Genomic DNA, 19,693 nt, shown 5'->3' on the forward strand with positions numbered 1-19,693 from the left:
TTATTTAACTAGTTTTTTCCTTTTGTTATTTAATTATTAGGGCAGGAAAATATTTTCTTAGCATGTAAACCGTAGCATTTCTCCTCATAACTCAGGTAAAAATCGGAAAACATGCAATAATGCCTGTTATGATTTGGAAGATGAAGCATTAATAATTGCCCTTGGAATTCTTGTATAATATTCGGCTAACTCTGTTGTTGTGATGATAAAGGTTGGAGACTAGCCAATGACTATTTTCATAAGTTAGTGCTATAAGGAATGTTGTCTACCACATAAGGAATAATAATAACTTTACTGGATTTTTTTATATTATTTTACTCCTGCTAACTTAATATATAAATAAAACTTTTTAATCAAAAGATAAGTAAAATTATTATGAAATGACTTAAGATTTTAACAACTGGAAGTTTTTCAGTTCATGTTTGAGCAACTGAATTAATATTTTCTCTTTAAGTTAAAAACAAAAAAACAAAAACAAATGAGATACTTGATCATCATTGACTGATTTTACTGAATCAGACATGAAAATGAGACACTAAATCCGTTTATTTAAACTTTGCAAACATAGTTCATTCTCACTAAAGTTTCTTTCAAATCTTCCAGGTTTTGTTGTAAAGAATATCAATAATCAAGTACCTTAAAGTTGTCACAATAAAATTTAAATGGAATTCCAACAGGATTATGTTTACAGTGTCCCTTACATTGGAATGGGCTCTTTGTTGAAATATAGACTTCGTATTTTCATTTCCACTAATGGTAACGAATAATTATGACCCCTCCAGGTGTACCACTCGATACCATCGGCATAACTAACATGCGTGCCATTCAAATAAAGACCATTCAAGTTTGAACTGTGGCAGTTAGCATACCACCATCCTCCTTTATATGCGGTTGCGCAGTTGCTACTTGGGTTACTATCATTGTCTCGATCCTTTGTGGTAAACTGTTGTTTGTTGTGAGGAGACAAGGAATCACCTAGTAAAGAAAAAAAGATGGTATAATCTTTAAGATAGTAAACAAAAATTATTTAATCTTATATTATAAGAATAGTAATTACTGTTACTTTACCTGCGTTTCCAGTAAATCCCCGAACGTGCAAAGTATAATTATAATCTTCATTGTCTACCCAGAAATTATCATAAATGGCATTCCGTCTCTCTCCTTCTAAATCCATCATGTCAATTCTGAGGGAACACGCTTTCTGATTAGTCAAAGCGGTAATCACATCATTACCTTTAAAAAAAAAAGTAGATTTTCATTAGTTAAATGTACTAAACAACAAATTATCAAAATACGTTCATTGAACTTAACGAAAACCAAAATGAAAATATTAAATGATCTCGGATAGTCATAAAAATATGTTTTTCTCAATGGTATTCATGTTCAGAGAAGTCATTCATTACCGTGGCAACTCAACTTGAAGCCATTTCCGCAGACAGTGTGTGTTGACTGTCATTTATAACACGAGGAAGTGCAGAAAGACAAAGATAATTTTTAGATTTATTTATAAATGCTGATTATAAAAAGCTGAATTATATCAAATACTACATATCGTAATAAATACGTGTGAAATAATACAATGAACTAAGCTCAGAATTTGGGAGGGTAAAATAAATGAAGGTAATCTAGGCTCAGAAAATTACATGTAGATTGAATATTAATTAGTTGAGTTATCTACATCTACAGAACTGACAAAATCGATAGCAGGGAATTTAGAAAGTAGGATGGGTGGAGATTCCGGGATTGAAAACTACAAACAGAAAATCTCGGTCATAAAATAAAATATGACAGACGTATAACTTCCTCGAGTGGGAAGCTATTGTATAAAAGTAATCCTAGCTAAATTAAGGTGTTTTTTCTAATGAGAAAGTATAAATTGAAATTTTTGTATTTGAAAGAATAATAGAAAGTTTTTGGAAATGATATTAGTAGATAAATTGAACTTTATAAAATATTTTATTTTTTATTAATATAATGCCAATGTAACATCATATTTTTAATGCTAAACAGAATTATATATGCTTTAGTATATAATTCTGTTTAGCATTAATTCTGTTTAGTTGATGATTTTAGCAGCAGGTCTAAAATCATCAACTCGCGACAGTTTAAAAAAGTCGTGTATGTCGGAGTTTTCTACGCCATGGCTGAATGGGGACTTAATATCAAAGTGTGAAATGATAATGGCAATATTGCAGAAGTGATCGAATACGAAGAAAAAGAGGATACGTGCTTATTTGGGAATATTTCGACTCTGGTATTGATAATACATTGAATGTTTGGGGCATGTATTCGGGACAGCATAACAAGTCTGGAACTTAGAAATGTTGACTTGAAGCAGAGGAGAAATTGATGATATTATGTGCTTGATGCTCAATGATATAGAGGGATAATCAAATTATTATATGCGAATAGCAATCAGTTAGAAAGAGATTTTTTTTTCTAAATGGGTGAATCAATAATGCTTTTCATATTCCTCGTTATCTTTAGAAGAAAATGTATGGATGGCGTGTTATTGAGCTATACATGGCGGGGCAATGGCAATAGCCGAGCGTCAGTTAAAACTTCATTGACTACAGCATTGCCATCTGTTACTCTCTGGAATCCACTTTCCCTGCCAGAAAGAGAAAATGCAGACGCAGAACATTACTTGTTTGATGGGTGGGTGTAGCACTGATGCTTTTCATATTCCCCTTTGTCTGTGAGGGAAATTCTTTGAGTGGAGTGTTATTGAGCTCTAGGCTCGCCCTGTGAGGGCATTGAGATTAGCTGTGTTCAGCTGAGCATAAGATTGATTTGGGTCTTTTATATTTATAGTATTCTGCTTCATTATAGTCTGAAGCTTGTTTGATCAGCAGGTTTGGATGATTACTTGCCTTGATGAAGAACTTTTCTGCTAGATCATGGAGACGGGAGGAGATGTAAGGAATGTTGCCTTCTCTGTGAATTTCTTATAAACCATAGAGCATCCAGAATCATCCTCAGGCATTTGTTAGGTATCCTCTGCAGTTTTTGAATATTTGTATTCGAGGTATGACTCCATGCAGAGGATGCGTAAGTGATGACTGGTCGTATTGCCATCTTATATATAAGTAGTTTGTTAAGTATATCCAGCTTGCTTCTACTGTTGATCACGGTGTAGAATAGAAAAAATAGTCCTAAAACTATTTCTTTTCCGAACTATCCTTATAGTCCTTATAAGGACTGGCTTAAAGGGGCGAAGCAAGAATGCTTTTCATCTTCCCCGTTATCTGTAGAGGACAGTGTAGGGATAAGGTGTTATTGAGCAATTAAAGCTCTGATCATGGCAGGAGGGTAACAGCAATAGCCGAGCCTCAGTTAGAACTTCATTGGCTACAGCATTGCCATCCATTACCCTCCAAGGGTATTGGATTCGGCTCTTTCCGAACTATTTGTTTCCGAAATAATATTTATTAGAGAGAAATTCTAGCTAGATTAAGGTGTTTCTTCTAGAAAGAAAAAATGAATTAAAATTTCTGATTTAAAGAATAATGAAAAGTTTCTTAGAAATTATGTTAGTAATTGAATCGAAATTTATAAAATATTTTACTTTCTTTTGATATAATTCCGGTGTAACACCATATTCTTAATGATAAACAGAATTATGTATACTGAAGTTATATATACCTAATAACGCAAGACAGGAGCGACCAATTATTGATACCTTGAATTGTTAAGACTGGTTATCTGTCACAGCCAAGTAATTTGACGTCATAAAAACCTAAATAATCTTTGATAAGTCCTGTGCACAGCGTGCAATGTTTGTCTATTGTGTATTTCTTATTTCGATCTGGCTTTCTTTCTAAATTAAAAAAATTTAAATTCCAGGAAAAATTCCCTTTCAAATCTAATGATAGGCTAAGTCACACCTCTGTTGAAATACCCTTCTAAAGGCTCTTTGCATCCTGGATGGGATTCGAATACAAGTATCTTTCCAACCAAAGAGCCTAATATATATTCATTAAAAAATAGTAACGCAAGTTATATTAGTACAAACACTGTCACTCCTATTTTTTTATATTTAATGTTCGCATTCAGCAAAAAATAAAGAAATAAAAAGTTTTAAATTTCAGAAAACTTTCAAGCTTCTTTGATATCTACCAAAGAAATGATCATATTTATGCTTCCATTTTTGAACTAAACATTTGATGAAAAGACATATCTGCTTTCGTATAGATTCCAGACCGTGTAATCAAGAACTCAAATGAACCAAATCTATGTGAAAAATGAACGTTTATTAAGAATGCTATAAATATAGTGAGTAAAAAAAGTTGACTACGTAGAGAAATAATGGTTAGCGTATCTGTTCTCCCACCAAAAGGCTACGGGTTCGAATCCCGTCATGGGCATGGATGCTTGTGATTGTCTGTGGAAATATCAGCGGTGGTGGTGGTGGGCGGTAGATCGTGGTGGTGTAGTTGCGGTTAGTTGTAGTTGGTAGATTGAGTGGTGGAGAGGGAGCGTTGTGGAGTAGATGCCCTCCCACGATGAGTCTTTGCACTTCCTGGAGGTTTCAAGTAATAATAAATACGAAAACAGCTTTAATGAATTTAAGTATACCATATTGCGGTATATGCTTTCGTAGTTCAACATTCAGAAAATGAAACATCTAATCTTTAATATCGTATCAATAGCAGACTTATTTCTTTTGTGTTTAACACCGGTTCTCCATATCAACAATAAAACTTATTGCAATCTGATAAAGGCGTAAGAAGAACAAACAAAAATTCATTATATAAAATATAGAAAAAGTAATTTATTTAAAAGAAAGTCTTGAAAAATGCACTTGAAAAATACCAAGCTAAATGCAAGGACATTTTCCATTCGTTATCATTTTTTTTTATATATTTACCTAGCCAGAAATCTTGCCGAACGCTTCCAAATCCTAATTTGTAAGATAGCCAATCAGCAAAGAAGAAATCGTTAGCTTTTCCAAAATCACCTCTTCTCTGTATTACCTGAAATTAGGATGAATGCTACATATTAATCATCATCATAGAAAAATAAAATATTCTGATGAAATTACTCTGAAACTGATATTTACTATATTTAAAGCTAACAAATCTTTATAATTAACATAACAATAAATCGCAAATTATATCTTATATTATATTTATATATTGCATTATGTTTATATTTATATTATATTTTAATTTATTTTATATTTTATTTTTATTATATATTATGTTATATTGTATTATAATATAGTATATAAAATTAAGAAGGATAAATTATATTTAAGTGGATTTATTTAAAAATATGTAAACTTTTTTAAAATATAAAAATATTTAACTTTCTTTTTCACACAGTATAAAACTGAATAAATAAATTTCTTTTAAATTTAACTTTTCATTTTCATAGTTTTCACGATTGAATTGTATTCAATCCAATACCCTTGGAGGGTAATGGATGGCAATGCGGTAGCCAATGAAGTTCTAACTGAGGCTCGGCTATTGCTGTTACCCTCCTGCCATGATCAGAGCTTTAATAGCTCAATAACACCTTATCCATACACTGTCCTCTACAGATAACGGGAAATATGAAAAGAATTCTTGCTTCGCCCCTTTAAGCCAGTCCTTATAAGGATCAAATAGTTTTCACGAGACTGAAAAAGTCCTTTTTAGGACTTCCAGGGTAACAAATGGCAATGCTGTAGCTAATGAAGTTTTAACTAAGGCTCGGCTATTGCTGTTACCCAGCCATGACTAGAGCTTTTTAGCTCAATAACACTCCATCCACATAGATTATCTTCATTCAGATGACGGGATAAAGAGTCAAGGACTCAGTCCATCGCCCAGTTCTTTTAAGAACTTTAAGAAATTTTCACGATGAGCTTGTTGCCAGTCCGGTGGTGGATTAATACCCTTGGAGGGTAACGGATGGCAATGCTGTAGCCAATGAAGTCCTAACTGATGCTCGGCTATTGCTGTTACCCTCCTGCCATGATCAGAGCTTTAATAGCTCAATAACACCTTATCCTTACACTGTCCTCTACAGATAACGGGAAATATGAAAAGCATTCTTGCTTCGTCCCTTTAAGCCAGTCCTTATAAGGAATAGTTTTCACAGATTGATTATATGAGGTTTTTGTCCGTGAGATGCGGTGATTAATACCCTTGGAGGATAATGGATGGCAATGCTGTAGCCAATGAAGTTTAACTGAGGTTCGGCTGTTGCTGTTACCCCATTGGGCGCAGAGTTTCGAGAGTTTGAGTTCGTACTCTTAAGGTTTTTACCTGAAGGGAGCAATTTGAGTCTCTGGGGAAAGTGTTTTCCGGCACGGCCCGGTGAGGGACTTTGTCGGTGAATGCTTTTCTTCCGAATAAGAGCGGTTCTGTTCTGTGGTGGGGGAGCCCGTCACTGAGTGGAGCCTACGCTGAGATATGAACGGTCTTTCGCCCACTATGGAGTGGCCTAGAGATCGTCGGAATTTTTTGAGTTCCCCTTTACTTAAACATCGGTGATTAATACCCTTGGAGGGTAATGCTGTAGCCAATGAAGTTCTAACTGAGGCTCGGCTATTGCTGTTACCCTCCTGCCATAATCATAGCTTTAATAATTTTCATAGTAATTAAATGTATCATGAAAATGGATAGAAAAAACCATCATATTCTAATCGGTTGCTATCTTAAACTAAGAACTTCTATTATATCCTTTGTAATGGCCGAACGTAACTGATCCAAAAGCTCTTATACAAGCACAGATAGTAAGGATTGTAGATTACAATACTAAGTTATAATAATGATTATTTTAAATATAAAATAAAATAAAAAAAGTTCTGACTCTGAAACTCTTCAGCCTAGTCAACCAATCATTTTAAAAGATGTTATAAAATTCCATTATTATTTTTATATTAATTGCGAAAGGTTGTTGGATTGAAATGCAAAAAGTTTCGTAGGCTATCTGGACTTAGAAATAGGCAACATTTGCGAAGATATATTAACTTCTAACATTAAAAAACTGTATTACAAGATAAAGAATTAATATTATTAAGCGCCTCCGTAGCGTAATTGGAAGAACGATGGTACATTGCACTCTTCGATTGAAATAGGTCTAAGTTCGATTCTCGTCGCGACGGGAGGAATCTTTATCTGGACGATTTCAATCGAAGGTGAGTTAGCCGATCTCATACGGAGTAGCAGGGTTTTTTCTCCTGGAAACTCGGGTTTTTCATCCCGCATACGGACAAATCGGTCCTTCAGAACACACGCAATTTACAGACAAAAATTACTTACGATTGCGGTGGAGGTGGGCGGTAGATGGCGTTGATTCGTAGGTTCGGTGTAGTGGTTCAGACAGTTGTAGGTGTCCTCCCGTAATGAGTCTTCGGACTCCTTGGAGGTATCAGGAATAATAATAATAATAATTATACTATTTAAAGCACTCGAACACTACTAAAAGTGCAGTAATTGTATTTCATGTTAAAATAAGTACCTTTGTATGCATTTTACTAAAGGTTGCCAAGCTGATGTCTGTCTTTTATAAATTGAACTGTAAAACTAATGGTGACAAAAGAACAACTTACACCTCAAATCTTTGAAAATGCGGTTTGATTATAGTAATGATGAGCAAGTATTTCAAAAAATATTTAACAAATTAGTAGAAGTAGACCATATATGAAATATGCATCTTAATGGTTACAGGTATGCCAATGTCATATTAAGTGTACGAAGTGTAAATTATCTTAAAACAATTAAGATAATTTACACCTCATTGGGTATTGTAATGGGAAACAGAGATAAGATGAAAATATTACCGTTATAATAAGTTTGTATTACAGTATTTAGTCCACGTGGGAAAAATTTCACGCATGCATTTCTGACACAAATTCCAAGGGAGATGAACGTACCATTCTTGTGCACAACTTCTTGAGTTCAGCCAGTGATACTGGTTTCCAATGACCACTGCTCAGGGCTCACTTATCATTCCACTTAAACTCAAAATGCACAAGATCCAGATTAGATCAGAAATAACTGACCTCTTATTTACTGGCTCGATGTTGTTCAAACCATTCTATGGTATACTGTGCAATGACAGGGGACATCGGAACAGATTTGGTACTTCACTGCAGAATATAAGTGCAGTGTTATTCGGAATGTCTAATTCGGTCTACATCTCTTCATTCTTAGAACTATCGATAAAAACAAGGGGACTAATTATATATTTTAAAAAAATTACACTTCCACCATTACCATTGTATAGGGTTGCAAAACTCCTCGCTGCATTTACCAGCCATATCCAGAGCGCTGTTGCGTTATGAGAACACCGCTCGAAATCGATTAGAGAAAGCGCTTACTGTATAGACCTCATGATCTTCAAGGAAGTGCTGGTAGTCGAGAATTAGTTCTCGGTGCCATATGTTATTGTTTTCTTTTTTTGTCATTTCTTCTCAGTCTCACTGCATATTTTCAAAATCATATTTCGAACCAATACGACTTCCATATTGTCCAGAATCAGTGCTTATCAGATGCTTATGTTGCATTGTCGATAATCACATTTCTTACCGTTTGGGTTCAAATTATTCTTCTCTTGTTCTTTGGTTTTGCCTCATTTCCAAAGAAGAAGAAATCGATTAGAGAAAGCGCTTACTGTATAGACCTCATGATCTTCAAGGAAGTGCTGGTAGTCGAGAATTAGTTCTCGGTGCCATATGTTATTGTTTTCTTTTTTTGTCATTTCTTCTCAGTCTCACTGCATATTTTCAAAATCATATTTCGAACCAATACGACTTCCATATTGTCCAGAATCAGTGCTTATCAGATGCTTATGTTGCATTGTCGATAATCACATTTCTTACCGTTTGGGTTCAAATTATTCTTCTCTTGTTCTTTGGTTTTGCCTCATTTCCAAAGAAGAAGAAAATCTAGTTTAGATTCGGGTAGATGGAATACGAGTGCTATGATGAATCCAGGGAAGCTTGTGGATAATCGTTTTCTTAAAGCTCGTGTAATTAGTCAAAACTCTGATTTTATTTTGCCTTTTTTTTTATCGTTGAATTATAAAAATTGTAATAGAGTCGATTGAGAAGCACAGAATAACCATCAATTTAAAAGGGACCCTTACTCGATCGATATTATTCTTTTAATTTAAGAATCTGAGTTATCGTCTCTAAATTTTGCGTGATCTTCTGTTTTATATGCGCGCGCGCGCGCGCGTGTGTGTGTGTGTGTGTGTGTGTGTGTGTGTGTGTGTGTGTGTGTGTGTGTGTGTGTGTGTGTGTGTGTGTGTGTGTGTGTGTGTGTGTGTGTGTGTGTGTGTGTGTGTGTGAACTATATAAACAGAATATATATCTGAAATCATAACTGAGATATATATTCCAGGTTGGAATACATATTCCAACTGAAATCATGGTGTTGCACTGAAGAAGGGAAAAAGAAAAAAAAACTCTCAGGATAGCTACCCGTCTTACAAGACTGAAAGAATGACGTAATTAAGTCTCTTCCCTGTAAAGTATCTTGCCCATTTTGCGTTACTTATTATTATTATTATTATTATTATAAGATGATGAGAGGGCGCTGTGTAGGTATACGAACAGTTGGTGGTATCGCTGCTCATTTTTTTATAGTTTTAAAGTGGTATCGCTGCTCATTTTTTTATAGTTTTAAAGTGGTTCTAACTCCTGTTTTTAATTTAAAAGTGTCACAAAGTAATTCTACTTGTCACGCTGAAGACAGTGATATATAATTCACCGAAATCAGCCAAGTGGAATCCAAATTTTGAGTGTGCTGAAAATTGAACAGAGTTAACCGTGGTCACTATCGAGCATAGAACAAAGGACGTCGCCATCTTTACAGTTGTCCAAGGGAAGAAAGGTGAGTCATTAAGTGCAACAAGTGCCTGAAGGATTTATCGTCCGACGGAAGTCATATAACCTGCAGGAAATGCCTTAGTAATCTTCACTTTACATGTTCCAGATTTTCGGAAACAACATGGCAACGCAAATCCAATGGCAAACGAGAAGAATGGAAGTGCATATACTGCAGAGAAAACAAAGAAACGCCGTCACCCACGGTGCAACCAATCACACTGGAGACAGAATCGGACGATGAACTGAACAGACAAAAAAATACAGGTAAGTCATAATTTGAATTCCGTAAATTTATTACTAGAAAAAGGTTTAGAGAATATAAAAGCCAGCTTAGTAGATCTTGTCCAAGAACTCTTTGATAAACAGAATAAAAAATAACACAAAAATTAGCCAGCATGAAGAGTTTGTTTTATATAATAATTCAACAGTCGAAGAAGTCTTACAAACGGTAAAAGACATTAAAATCGGCATTAACGTACTAACTGGCAGGCAACACAAATTGATGAAAGACACACACCCTAACTCCGTCAAGAACTCAATTCCCTAAAACTACAATACGAACTTTTAAATCAGCAACAACATAAATAAGATCTTGTCATTAAACGGTCTTCCAGAAACTGCATCCACAGAAAATCTCAGAGAAGTAGTTTTAAAGTTAGGCCATGCAATTGACACCCCCTTACAGCATAATGATATTCAGACCATAAATCGGATTCCCAGGAAGAACAAAAAACAAGGCTTGCCACAACCCGCACCAGTCATAGTTCGCCTGACAAGCAAGTCCACAAGAGACAATCTCATAAAAGCCAGCAGACTGAAAAAACCAGTTGCCAAGGATTTGAACACATCGCAAGACACTACACCAATCTTTCTATCTGAGCATTTAACACCATTCAATCAGAATCTGTTGTACCAAACAAGAAAAGCAAAAACAGAAAAAACTTATCAATTTGTGTGGATCAAAGACGGCTAAATATTCTTGAGAAAGTCACAAACTTCAAAGTCGATACAAATAAAAAGCTCGGAAGACATAGATAGGCTGCCAGAGCGAAACAAAAGACTCCAAATTAGTTCAAAAAGAAGACCACAACAAAAATTAATGTGAACCATCAGATAGGTGTAATTACACCAGAATACATCAGCATTTTGACTCACTTGATGCATGGAAACAACACACAGTACGAGCGAAATGACTCTCCATTTTGCATATTAACATCAGAAGCATCCGAAAACATTGGCTATTGTTACAGGTTTATCTGAGGAATTACACCGGTGTTATTAATATATTGATCCTAACAGAAGTATCCATAACTAATGACGAAGCGACTGCTTTCCATATTCCAGGCTTTTTACAACATAGATCATGCCGCCAAACAAAAATAGGGGGCGAAATATTAATATTTATCGAACATAAATTAATAGCAAAAGAAACTGTCTATCAGTTTGAGCATGCTGAACCCCTTTGCATCGACATCACTAATACCACCAATATACAGCATCCCATAATACCAAATGCTATTTACAGGCCATCAAACTTAAACATGATAAAATTCTTGCATGAACACAACTGATGGCTTTCATGCCACAAAATATGTTAAACCAAATACCTAATGATAATCGGCGACATAAACATAAATATTGCAAACGAGAACCAGAACAACACTGTACAATACCTAAACACACTATCCATGTATAACCTAATACCAACAATAACATCGTGTACTACAGAAGAAATATTCGGAAATACTATCAGTGCCTCCTGTCTAGATCATATAAACGTCCGAGCACAACAAAACAATTACACTGCATCAGTCACAAAGTGCAAAGTAGCAAATCATTACTTCATGGCTCTAAACCTGCACACTAAGACAATATCCATGCAATGTCCCACAGATGAAAAGGAACATAAAACAATAACAGACGAAGAAATAGTCAATCACGAAATAAGAAAAACCGACTGGGAACACATGGCATCAGATTCAGCAGATATCTTATACAACAACATTAAACTCACTCTGGAGGAAATATACAGTATACGAAAGCTGCAAAGAAAGTCAGAATTCGTTCAGGAACAACACAAAATCCTTGGATAACACAAAACTTAATCCTAGAAATACACAGAAAGGATGCTCTATGGAAAGAATTGAAGTGATATCCAAATAACACAGGTTTAAAAACTGAATATAAGATAACAAGGAATCGCCTTACAACACAAATCAGAAATGCAAAAAGAAGCTACTACAGAGACAAACTAACCTCCGCACAAAACAACATGAAACAAACCTGGTATCTGATTAATGAGATGCTAGATTGTGTTGTGCTCCCAACACCACCGCCTCCGAAACCATAAAACACAGCTTCATGAAAGATGCAAAACCTATACAAGAACTAGCAAATGACTTTAACCAATACTTTGCAGACTCTATCCAAGAACCGCACAGAAATATTCCTCCAATCAGAAAACGTGATCCACCACTTGGACCACAATCAAAACAGACATTATGGTTCCCATCCATAAAGAAGCAGAACTTCTGTCGGTAATACCTCAAATCAAACAAAGGCCCAGGAATTGATGGTATAAGACCTAGGGATATCAAGCAACATGCAACTAGCTTAGGCCCTAGCCTATTAAAATTACTAAATAAAATATTTAAAACAAGTTAGATACCACACCCATATACAAACACACCCATATACAAACATGGAAAATGAAATTTAATCAGCAATTACAGACCCATAGCAACATTACCAATTATCAATAAAATTATGGAGTGGATCGTACTAAAGAAACTCACAGCATATACAGAGAATTTTCATGTTATCTTTAAAACACAATACGGTTTTCAGAAAAATAAGGGAATAGCATCTCTCTTGGAAGACTTTACAGACGTAATTAATACCGCCTTAGACAAAAACAAAATTGCCATGGTAGTCTTTATTGATCTAAGTAAAACATTTGATACACTCACCATCAAAATTTATTAGAAAATCTGAGGCATGTTGGAATAGATGGGCCTCTTCACAGGTGGTTTACAAACTATCTTCAAAATAGAAAGCATATCACACGTATCAGGTCAAACCGAAGCAGAGAGCTACCAGTAACCAGTGGAGTACCACAGGGAGCTGTACTCTCCCCATCTCTATTCAACATTTATACGCACGATATCATTCAGCTACCTCTTGAAGGTAAGATCTTCCAATACGCAGACGATACAGCTATAATATCCATCCATAATAACTCAAGCATAGCCCAAACAAATATGCAACATGACATAAATCTGCTCATAGACTGGCTCACCAAAAACTCCATACACCTAACTCAGATAAGACAAATGTAATGAGATTGAGAAATCCACTTGATAACAAATATATAACCATCCAACATTCACTCTCCAACATAAAAAACACACTGAACAGTAAAAACTACTACAATCGCTCAGGTTGAAACAACACGATACCTTGGAATTTATTTCGATGCAAATATGAACTGGAATAGCCACATAAACCATCTAGACAACAAACTCCGAACAATAACTGGTAAACTCTACAGGTTAGAAGACATAGTTCCCACACAACTAACACAAATAACCTCTATAGATGTTAGAAGACATAGCTCCCACACAACTAAAACAAATTTACTTCCTTATATCCTTATAGTCCTTATAAGGACTGGCTTAAAGGGGCGAAGCAAGAATGCTTTTCATATTCCCCGTTGTCTGTAGAGGACTGTGTAAGGATAAGGTGTTATTGAGCTATAATAAAGCTCTGATCATGGCAGGAGGGTAACAGCAATAGCCGAGCCTCAGTTAAAACTTCATTGGCTACAGCATTGCCATCCATTACCCTCCAAGGGTACCAATTTTAGTCGCCTCGTACGACATGCATTAGCTACATTGGTGCTATTCTTATCCCGGCAACCACACGAGGAATCTCAAAACAAATTTACTGAACTTGAACTTGAACTTAATTGGTTGATGGACTGAGTCCTTGACTCTTTATCCCTTCATCTGGATTTTAGATTGTGGGTGATGAGATTATTGTGGGTAATTTACCCGCTCATTGTGAGCATTGAGGCTGTATCAGCTTTCTCTTGCGATGGAGGATTTCGGTTTTTTATGTTTGAAACGATCTGAGGGCTTGTAGTCCGCTGCCTGTCGAACTAACTGATTTGGGTGATTATCCGTGATTGTGAAGAATTTCTCTGCAATGCTTGTCATGTAGGTCTTAATATCTGGAAGATTGGCTTCTTGATGTAATTGGATGTTTCTGATGAACCATGGGGCATTAAATGCCATTCTTAGGCATTTATTCTGTATTATCTGAAGTCTGTTGATGTTGCTTTTAGTCGTGTGACCCCAGGTTGGAGAGGCATAAGTTAGTTGCGGTCTGATTACCGATTTGAAAAGTAAGATTTTGTTGCTTATGCTTAGGAAGCTGTTCCTGTTCAAAAGTGGATATAGCTGTGCTATAGTCTGACTTGCCTTAGTGGTAACACTATCCATATGTGACTTGAAGTTTAGACGTCTATCAAGATGAATTCCCAGATATTTGGTAGAATTGCGCCAAGGGATGATTTTACCAAACATTTGTATGCTTGTATTCGGTTCTGCCTTACGTCTGGTGAAAAGTACTGCAGAGCTTTTGTTTGGATTAATTGCGATACGCCACTTGGTGTACCAATCCTCCAATTCATTGACTGCTCTCTGCAGCTTGATTGTGGCCAGGTGTGGACGGAGGGATCTGGCTATAATGATTGTATCGTCGGCATACAGAGCGGTGATAGCTGGAGACAGTTTGGGGAGATCTGCCATGTATATGGAGAAGAGCAGGGGAGATAGTAGAGAGCCTTGAGGTACTCCGGCCGTGATTCTCCTCTCCGTGGATCTGATACCGTTGAGTTTTATTTTAAATTTTCTGTTGTGTAGATATGATTTGATAAGTAGCACTAGTGGCAATGGAATACCAACTTCGTGTAGTTTAAAAATTAGTCCATGATGCCATACTCTATCAAATGCCTGGGTGATGTCTAGAAAAACACCGCCAGTGTGTTGGTGCCATTCATACCCTTGGGTTATATGTTCGATAACTCTGTAAATTTGTAGCGTTGTGGAGTGATATTTCCTAAAGCCGAATTGTTCATCTTGAATTATATGGTTCATATCTGTTGCCTCTTGAAGCCGTGTGAGAATAGCACGTTCGGCTATCTTACCTATGCATGAAAGAAGGCTGATTGGTCTGTAATTTACAGGAAACTGTGTATTTTTCCCAGGTTTGGGAATTAGGAAAACGTCGGCAATTTTCCATCGTTGTGGGAAATAATTTAGCCGGAAGATGGCATTAATGATGGCTACTAGATGCATAACCCCTTTGCGAGGAAGTAACTTGAGTACCTTATTTGTTATTCCATCTGGACCTGGAGCCTTTTTGTTATTTAGTTTTCTTAAAATCTCATATACTTCTGTTGGTGATACGGATTTGTTATTGGATTGGAATGAGGCATTTGGAGTTATTTTACGCACTTGGGTGTGAATTTTACTTATGAAATTTATATCTGTATTGATATAATTGGGGCTGCATTGTTTTTCTAAACTGTCAGCAAATGCTTCAGCTTTTTCCTCGTCGTTGTAGACAACATTAGATTCACCTTGGATTGGAGGAAATGTAAAACGCTTTGAACGGAGTGATTTCATCATTTTCCATATTGATTGATCCTCTGTGTTTAATTGGAGAATTTTGTTATTCCAGAGTTGGTTACGGTGGTCCTTTAGGGCATATCGAACTTGGTTTGTTGCTCTATTGACTGCTTGTTTATCCGCTGGGTCCATTGTTCTCTGATATTGTCTTCTTAATCTGTTTTTCTCTTGGATAAGACGTTTTATATCCTGTGGAAGTTTATTTGATGGTGTACATTTGGTTATATTTGTTACCTGCGTTATAGCTGTCAGCAGTTGTTTTTCAAGAGTCTTCACTGCTTTTTCTACATCTTCAGCAGATGTTATATGCGGTATTGGACCAAGGTTTTCCTGGAAGGCTGAGGGAAGTTGTTTCCAATTTATAAATGCGGTGGTGTTTTCTGTTATATCTTGTATGGTGCCTAGTTGTAATATGATGGGGTTATGATCAGAACTTAAGTCGTTGATTGCTTGTATCTGATAGCTGTGCGCTATGTTTTTTAATATAGCTATATCTAGTACATCAGGACGACCGGTAGCTCCATAATGTGTGGGTTCAGTGGGTCCTATTACTGTTATATTTCTTGAAGTGGTGTAAGAGTTGAGTATTCTTCCATTAATATTTGAGTTTCTGCTATTCCAGACTGAGTGTTTGGCATTAAGATCTCCGGCTATAATCACTGCTCTGCCTGTATTTAGTATCACCTCTAAGTCAGATTCAAGGAGTTTTTTATTTGGGGGGTTGTAGGCTGCATATATCGTAATGCTGCTTGTATTTTCCATATGTATTTCTATTCCTGTAGTTTCCATGTGTTCTGTTTGGGGTTCTGCTATTGAATTATGTTTTATGTTACTTTTCACAAAGATGGCAGTGCCTCCACCTCTAGCAAAGCATCTGTCTGTTCGGTAAGTGCTATAACTATTGATTCTGATTTTGTCACTTGGACGAAGATGTGTTTCATTTATGAGGATGATATCTGCTTGAGTTTCTGCTGCAAACTCCTGCAGCTCCTGTAATTTGATAGATAAACCATTTGCATTCCATGAAACAATTTGTAATGATTTCGGTTTTCTTTTAGATTTATCCATTAAGAATTTCCATAAAGAGTGATTGTGTATGCCTTAAGATGATATCTTTGGCTTCTTGAGTTGGGTTGGTTTGTTGGAGTTCAGCAAGCATTTCACCTAAGTGACTTGTTATGTTCAGTAGGATAGGCTTGTTGGTTTGCTGTGACTGCTTTGGTTTTGGGTCTTTTTGGAAGGTTGATCTTGTAACTTCAGCATACGATCTTCCATCCGTTGTGGAGACTATGGTTTGATGGGAAGACGCTTGTTCTTGAAGAGGTTTACTGGTTTTGAGTTGTAATTTTTGGTTTTGAGGAAATGCTATACAGCCCCTATAGTTTGCAGGGTGTGGTCCTCCGCAGTTTGCACATTTTGCTGGAAGTGTACGAGGTTTATGGCATTCATTTGATGCATGTTTGCCACCACATTTAACGCAACGAAATTCGGCCTTGCAGCATCGTTGGGCATGCCCAATCTTCTGGCATCTATGGCACTGGGTTGTAGTTGATTTATGTTTCAATGCCTCAACTTTTATGACTAGATCACAGATGGTTTGGAGATTGTATATATGATTTTGGTCTTTGCTTATTTCTACTAGAATTAGGGGATAGGGTGTTTTATCAGCTCTCCGCATTCGGCTGACTTTAACTGGGCTAAATCCCTTAAGTTGGAGGTCTGCAGTGAGGTCTTCCATTTGTAATGTTTCAGTTACTCCCCTTAACACTACTTTTAAATTTTTTTCACTGTTGAGTGCAAAAGTGTGATATGGCAAGTTGTTGTTGTCTAGAAGTTTGGTCATTTTTCTGTAATCTGATGATGTTTTAGGTTGTATGCGAATCCCTTCTTCTGTGTTTGTGGCTTTAATGAAGGTGATATCTGAAGATTTCATTGTGGATGCAACGGACGTCCAGTGCTCCTTGGCCCTTAGGACGACTGGGGGTACCCTTTCTTTAATTACATTATCTGGTTCTATCTCCACTGTTTTGGGTGTATCTGCAGTAGAGGAGATTTTCCTTTTCTTTTTGACTGTTTGAAATTCTGTGTTGGTTTCCACAAACTGCGGAGTATTATCCTGAGATGCAGCATTCTCTGTATTCGTGGAGTGACTTGATTCTGGTTCAGTCAACATACTTCCTTCATTAGAATCATCCATCCTATCTTCTGTGACTGCTGTAGGGGGGAATGTATCTAAGAGCTTTACTTTTCCTGGCCAGTTGTCGCTCAAAAGTTTTCCTAATCTTAGGAATTCTTTGTAAACTTCTTCAAATATGCCTTCATTGAGAGGTTTTGTCATGATTAACAGAAGGCAACAACTCTATTAAAATAAAGTTTGAGAAGTGGGACTTAGAGCCCAATGTAAATATCCCGTAGATCAAGTCGATCTACCAGCAAAGGTAGTAAATGTTTCACAGAATGAAGAACACTTACCTCTATATATAAATATCCCGTAGATCAAATCGATCTACCAGCATCAGTAGCAAATATTTTACAAAATAAATAAACTTTTCTTCAGAAAATCATAACGACTATTTAAATCACTGATCACATATATAAACACTTGGCAACCGCCATTACGCCCCCAGAAATCTCATAACTGAATTGCATTACTTATAGTAGTATTACGATCGGAGATAATTAAAGGTATTATATATATATATATATATATATATATATATATATATATATATATATATATTTATAATTTATAGAAATATTTTAAAATATAAGATTATAAAGATAATATTAGAAAGCAAAATATAATTATACTATTATTTTTAAAGTAAATATAACAATTAGTATTAATAACTGTGTAATAAAAGTAAGCATGTTATCTCAAGCACATAATAGGAAAAACAAAAATATAAATGGGTTCTTCGAATGCTGGTAAGAATGTAAATCTTGCCATAGGTGTCAGTAGCTACACGGCGATACTTTAAAGTAATAAATTGGTTACTTTTGCTCTTGAAGCAAATGAAATATTTCAGTCTACTTACCGTCCAACCACCTCCATCTGTTTCCATATCACAATAAACTGTAACATCTCCGTCAACTAAGCGGCTTCTCGGCCAAATGGTGTATAGTCCACTATTTTTATGGCCACAAAAGAAAATCTCTTCACAGTCGACAGGTTTCTTCGGACACAACGTGTCACCTTATCATAAACAAAGAGACTCCTTAATTAATTAATCTTATTTCAAATAAAATGGATACATAAAAATGCGAAGTATCCTTAAAATAATCGCTAATTGTGTAAAAAAAGAATACTTGGACTCCTATAAACATTTCATTCATAGGAGTTCAACATACTTGAAATTTTGCATGTAAATCTCTTATTGGCGAGTTGCCACTATTTTTAAATAAATAAATAATAATAAATAAAAACAACTGAGTGAAACATATTTTGAACAGAAAAAAAAGCATAAAAATTTTAATAAAATTTGAATACTTAAAATATAAAAATTTATGTTTCCATATCGAAATCTTGTGTGTGTGTGTGTGTGTGTGGAAACACGTCACAAGACTGCCATTACAAACCTGCACTTTTTTATTATTTGATTAAAAGAACACAAGTTTAAATTCCCTTCAGAACACCCAGAGCGTTTGTTTTAAAAATTCAGGTGACTTCAGCTGAAAATCGGAAGTCACCTGAGTGTTTAAAACCGTTCTTCATCAAAAATTATCAAATAAATATTATGATTGTTTTGGCATAGAAAATCCTTAAAAAACTTTGCCTTCGATAAATTAAAATGTGATGCTCTAAAATATTTCATGAATATCAGTTATTGGTGTGTTTTATATTTATCATTTTTATTAACAAAGTTTTCAAATTTTAATATGATTTTTAATTATTCGTAATTTTAATTATATATTTAAGATTATTATATAAAAGGTATTTGATATAGTTGAAGTTTTATGCTGTATTTTTACAACATCTTTGAATTGCTTGATGTCTAATATGAAATATGCTAATAAGTTAATATACAGATTTATTTCAAGGAGAGTTAAAAAATGAAACACTTGAACCTTAACATAAAAGAGTTGAGAGACTGAAATTAACAGTAAAACACGAAGACTGCTATTCTGAACATAACACGGATAGATAAGAAGATTAAGGAAACAAATTTAATTG

At 35.4% G+C, this 19,693-nt stretch overlaps 1 protein-coding gene across 1 annotated transcript in view; it reads right to left on the reverse strand.

The window, feature by feature from the left end:
• Window positions 1–528: 528 nt before the first annotated feature.
• The window catches only part of LOC150103354 (techylectin-5A-like), a 31,348-nt gene continuing 12,183 nt past the window's right edge, over window positions 529–19,693 (reverse strand). Inside the window, exons 3-6 of the mRNA XM_090398033.1 lie at window positions 18,558–18,715; window positions 4,871–4,976; window positions 1,069–1,233; window positions 529–975 (exon numbers count right to left, since the gene is read on the reverse strand). Of these exons, the coding sequence (XP_090254159.1) occupies window positions 698–975; window positions 1,069–1,233; window positions 4,871–4,976; window positions 18,558–18,715 (707 nt within the window). The 3' untranslated portion in view covers window positions 529–697. The remainder of the gene's footprint in view (window positions 976–1,068; window positions 1,234–4,870; window positions 4,977–18,557; window positions 18,716–19,693) is intronic.

This window comes from Typopeltis vanoorti, chromosome 9 (assembly GCF_054136105.1).
Source record: "Typopeltis vanoorti isolate ZY-2024b chromosome 9, IOZ_Tvanoo_1.0, whole genome shotgun sequence".
NCBI classification, from domain to species: Eukaryota; Metazoa; Arthropoda; class Arachnida; order Uropygi; family Thelyphonidae; genus Typopeltis; species Typopeltis vanoorti.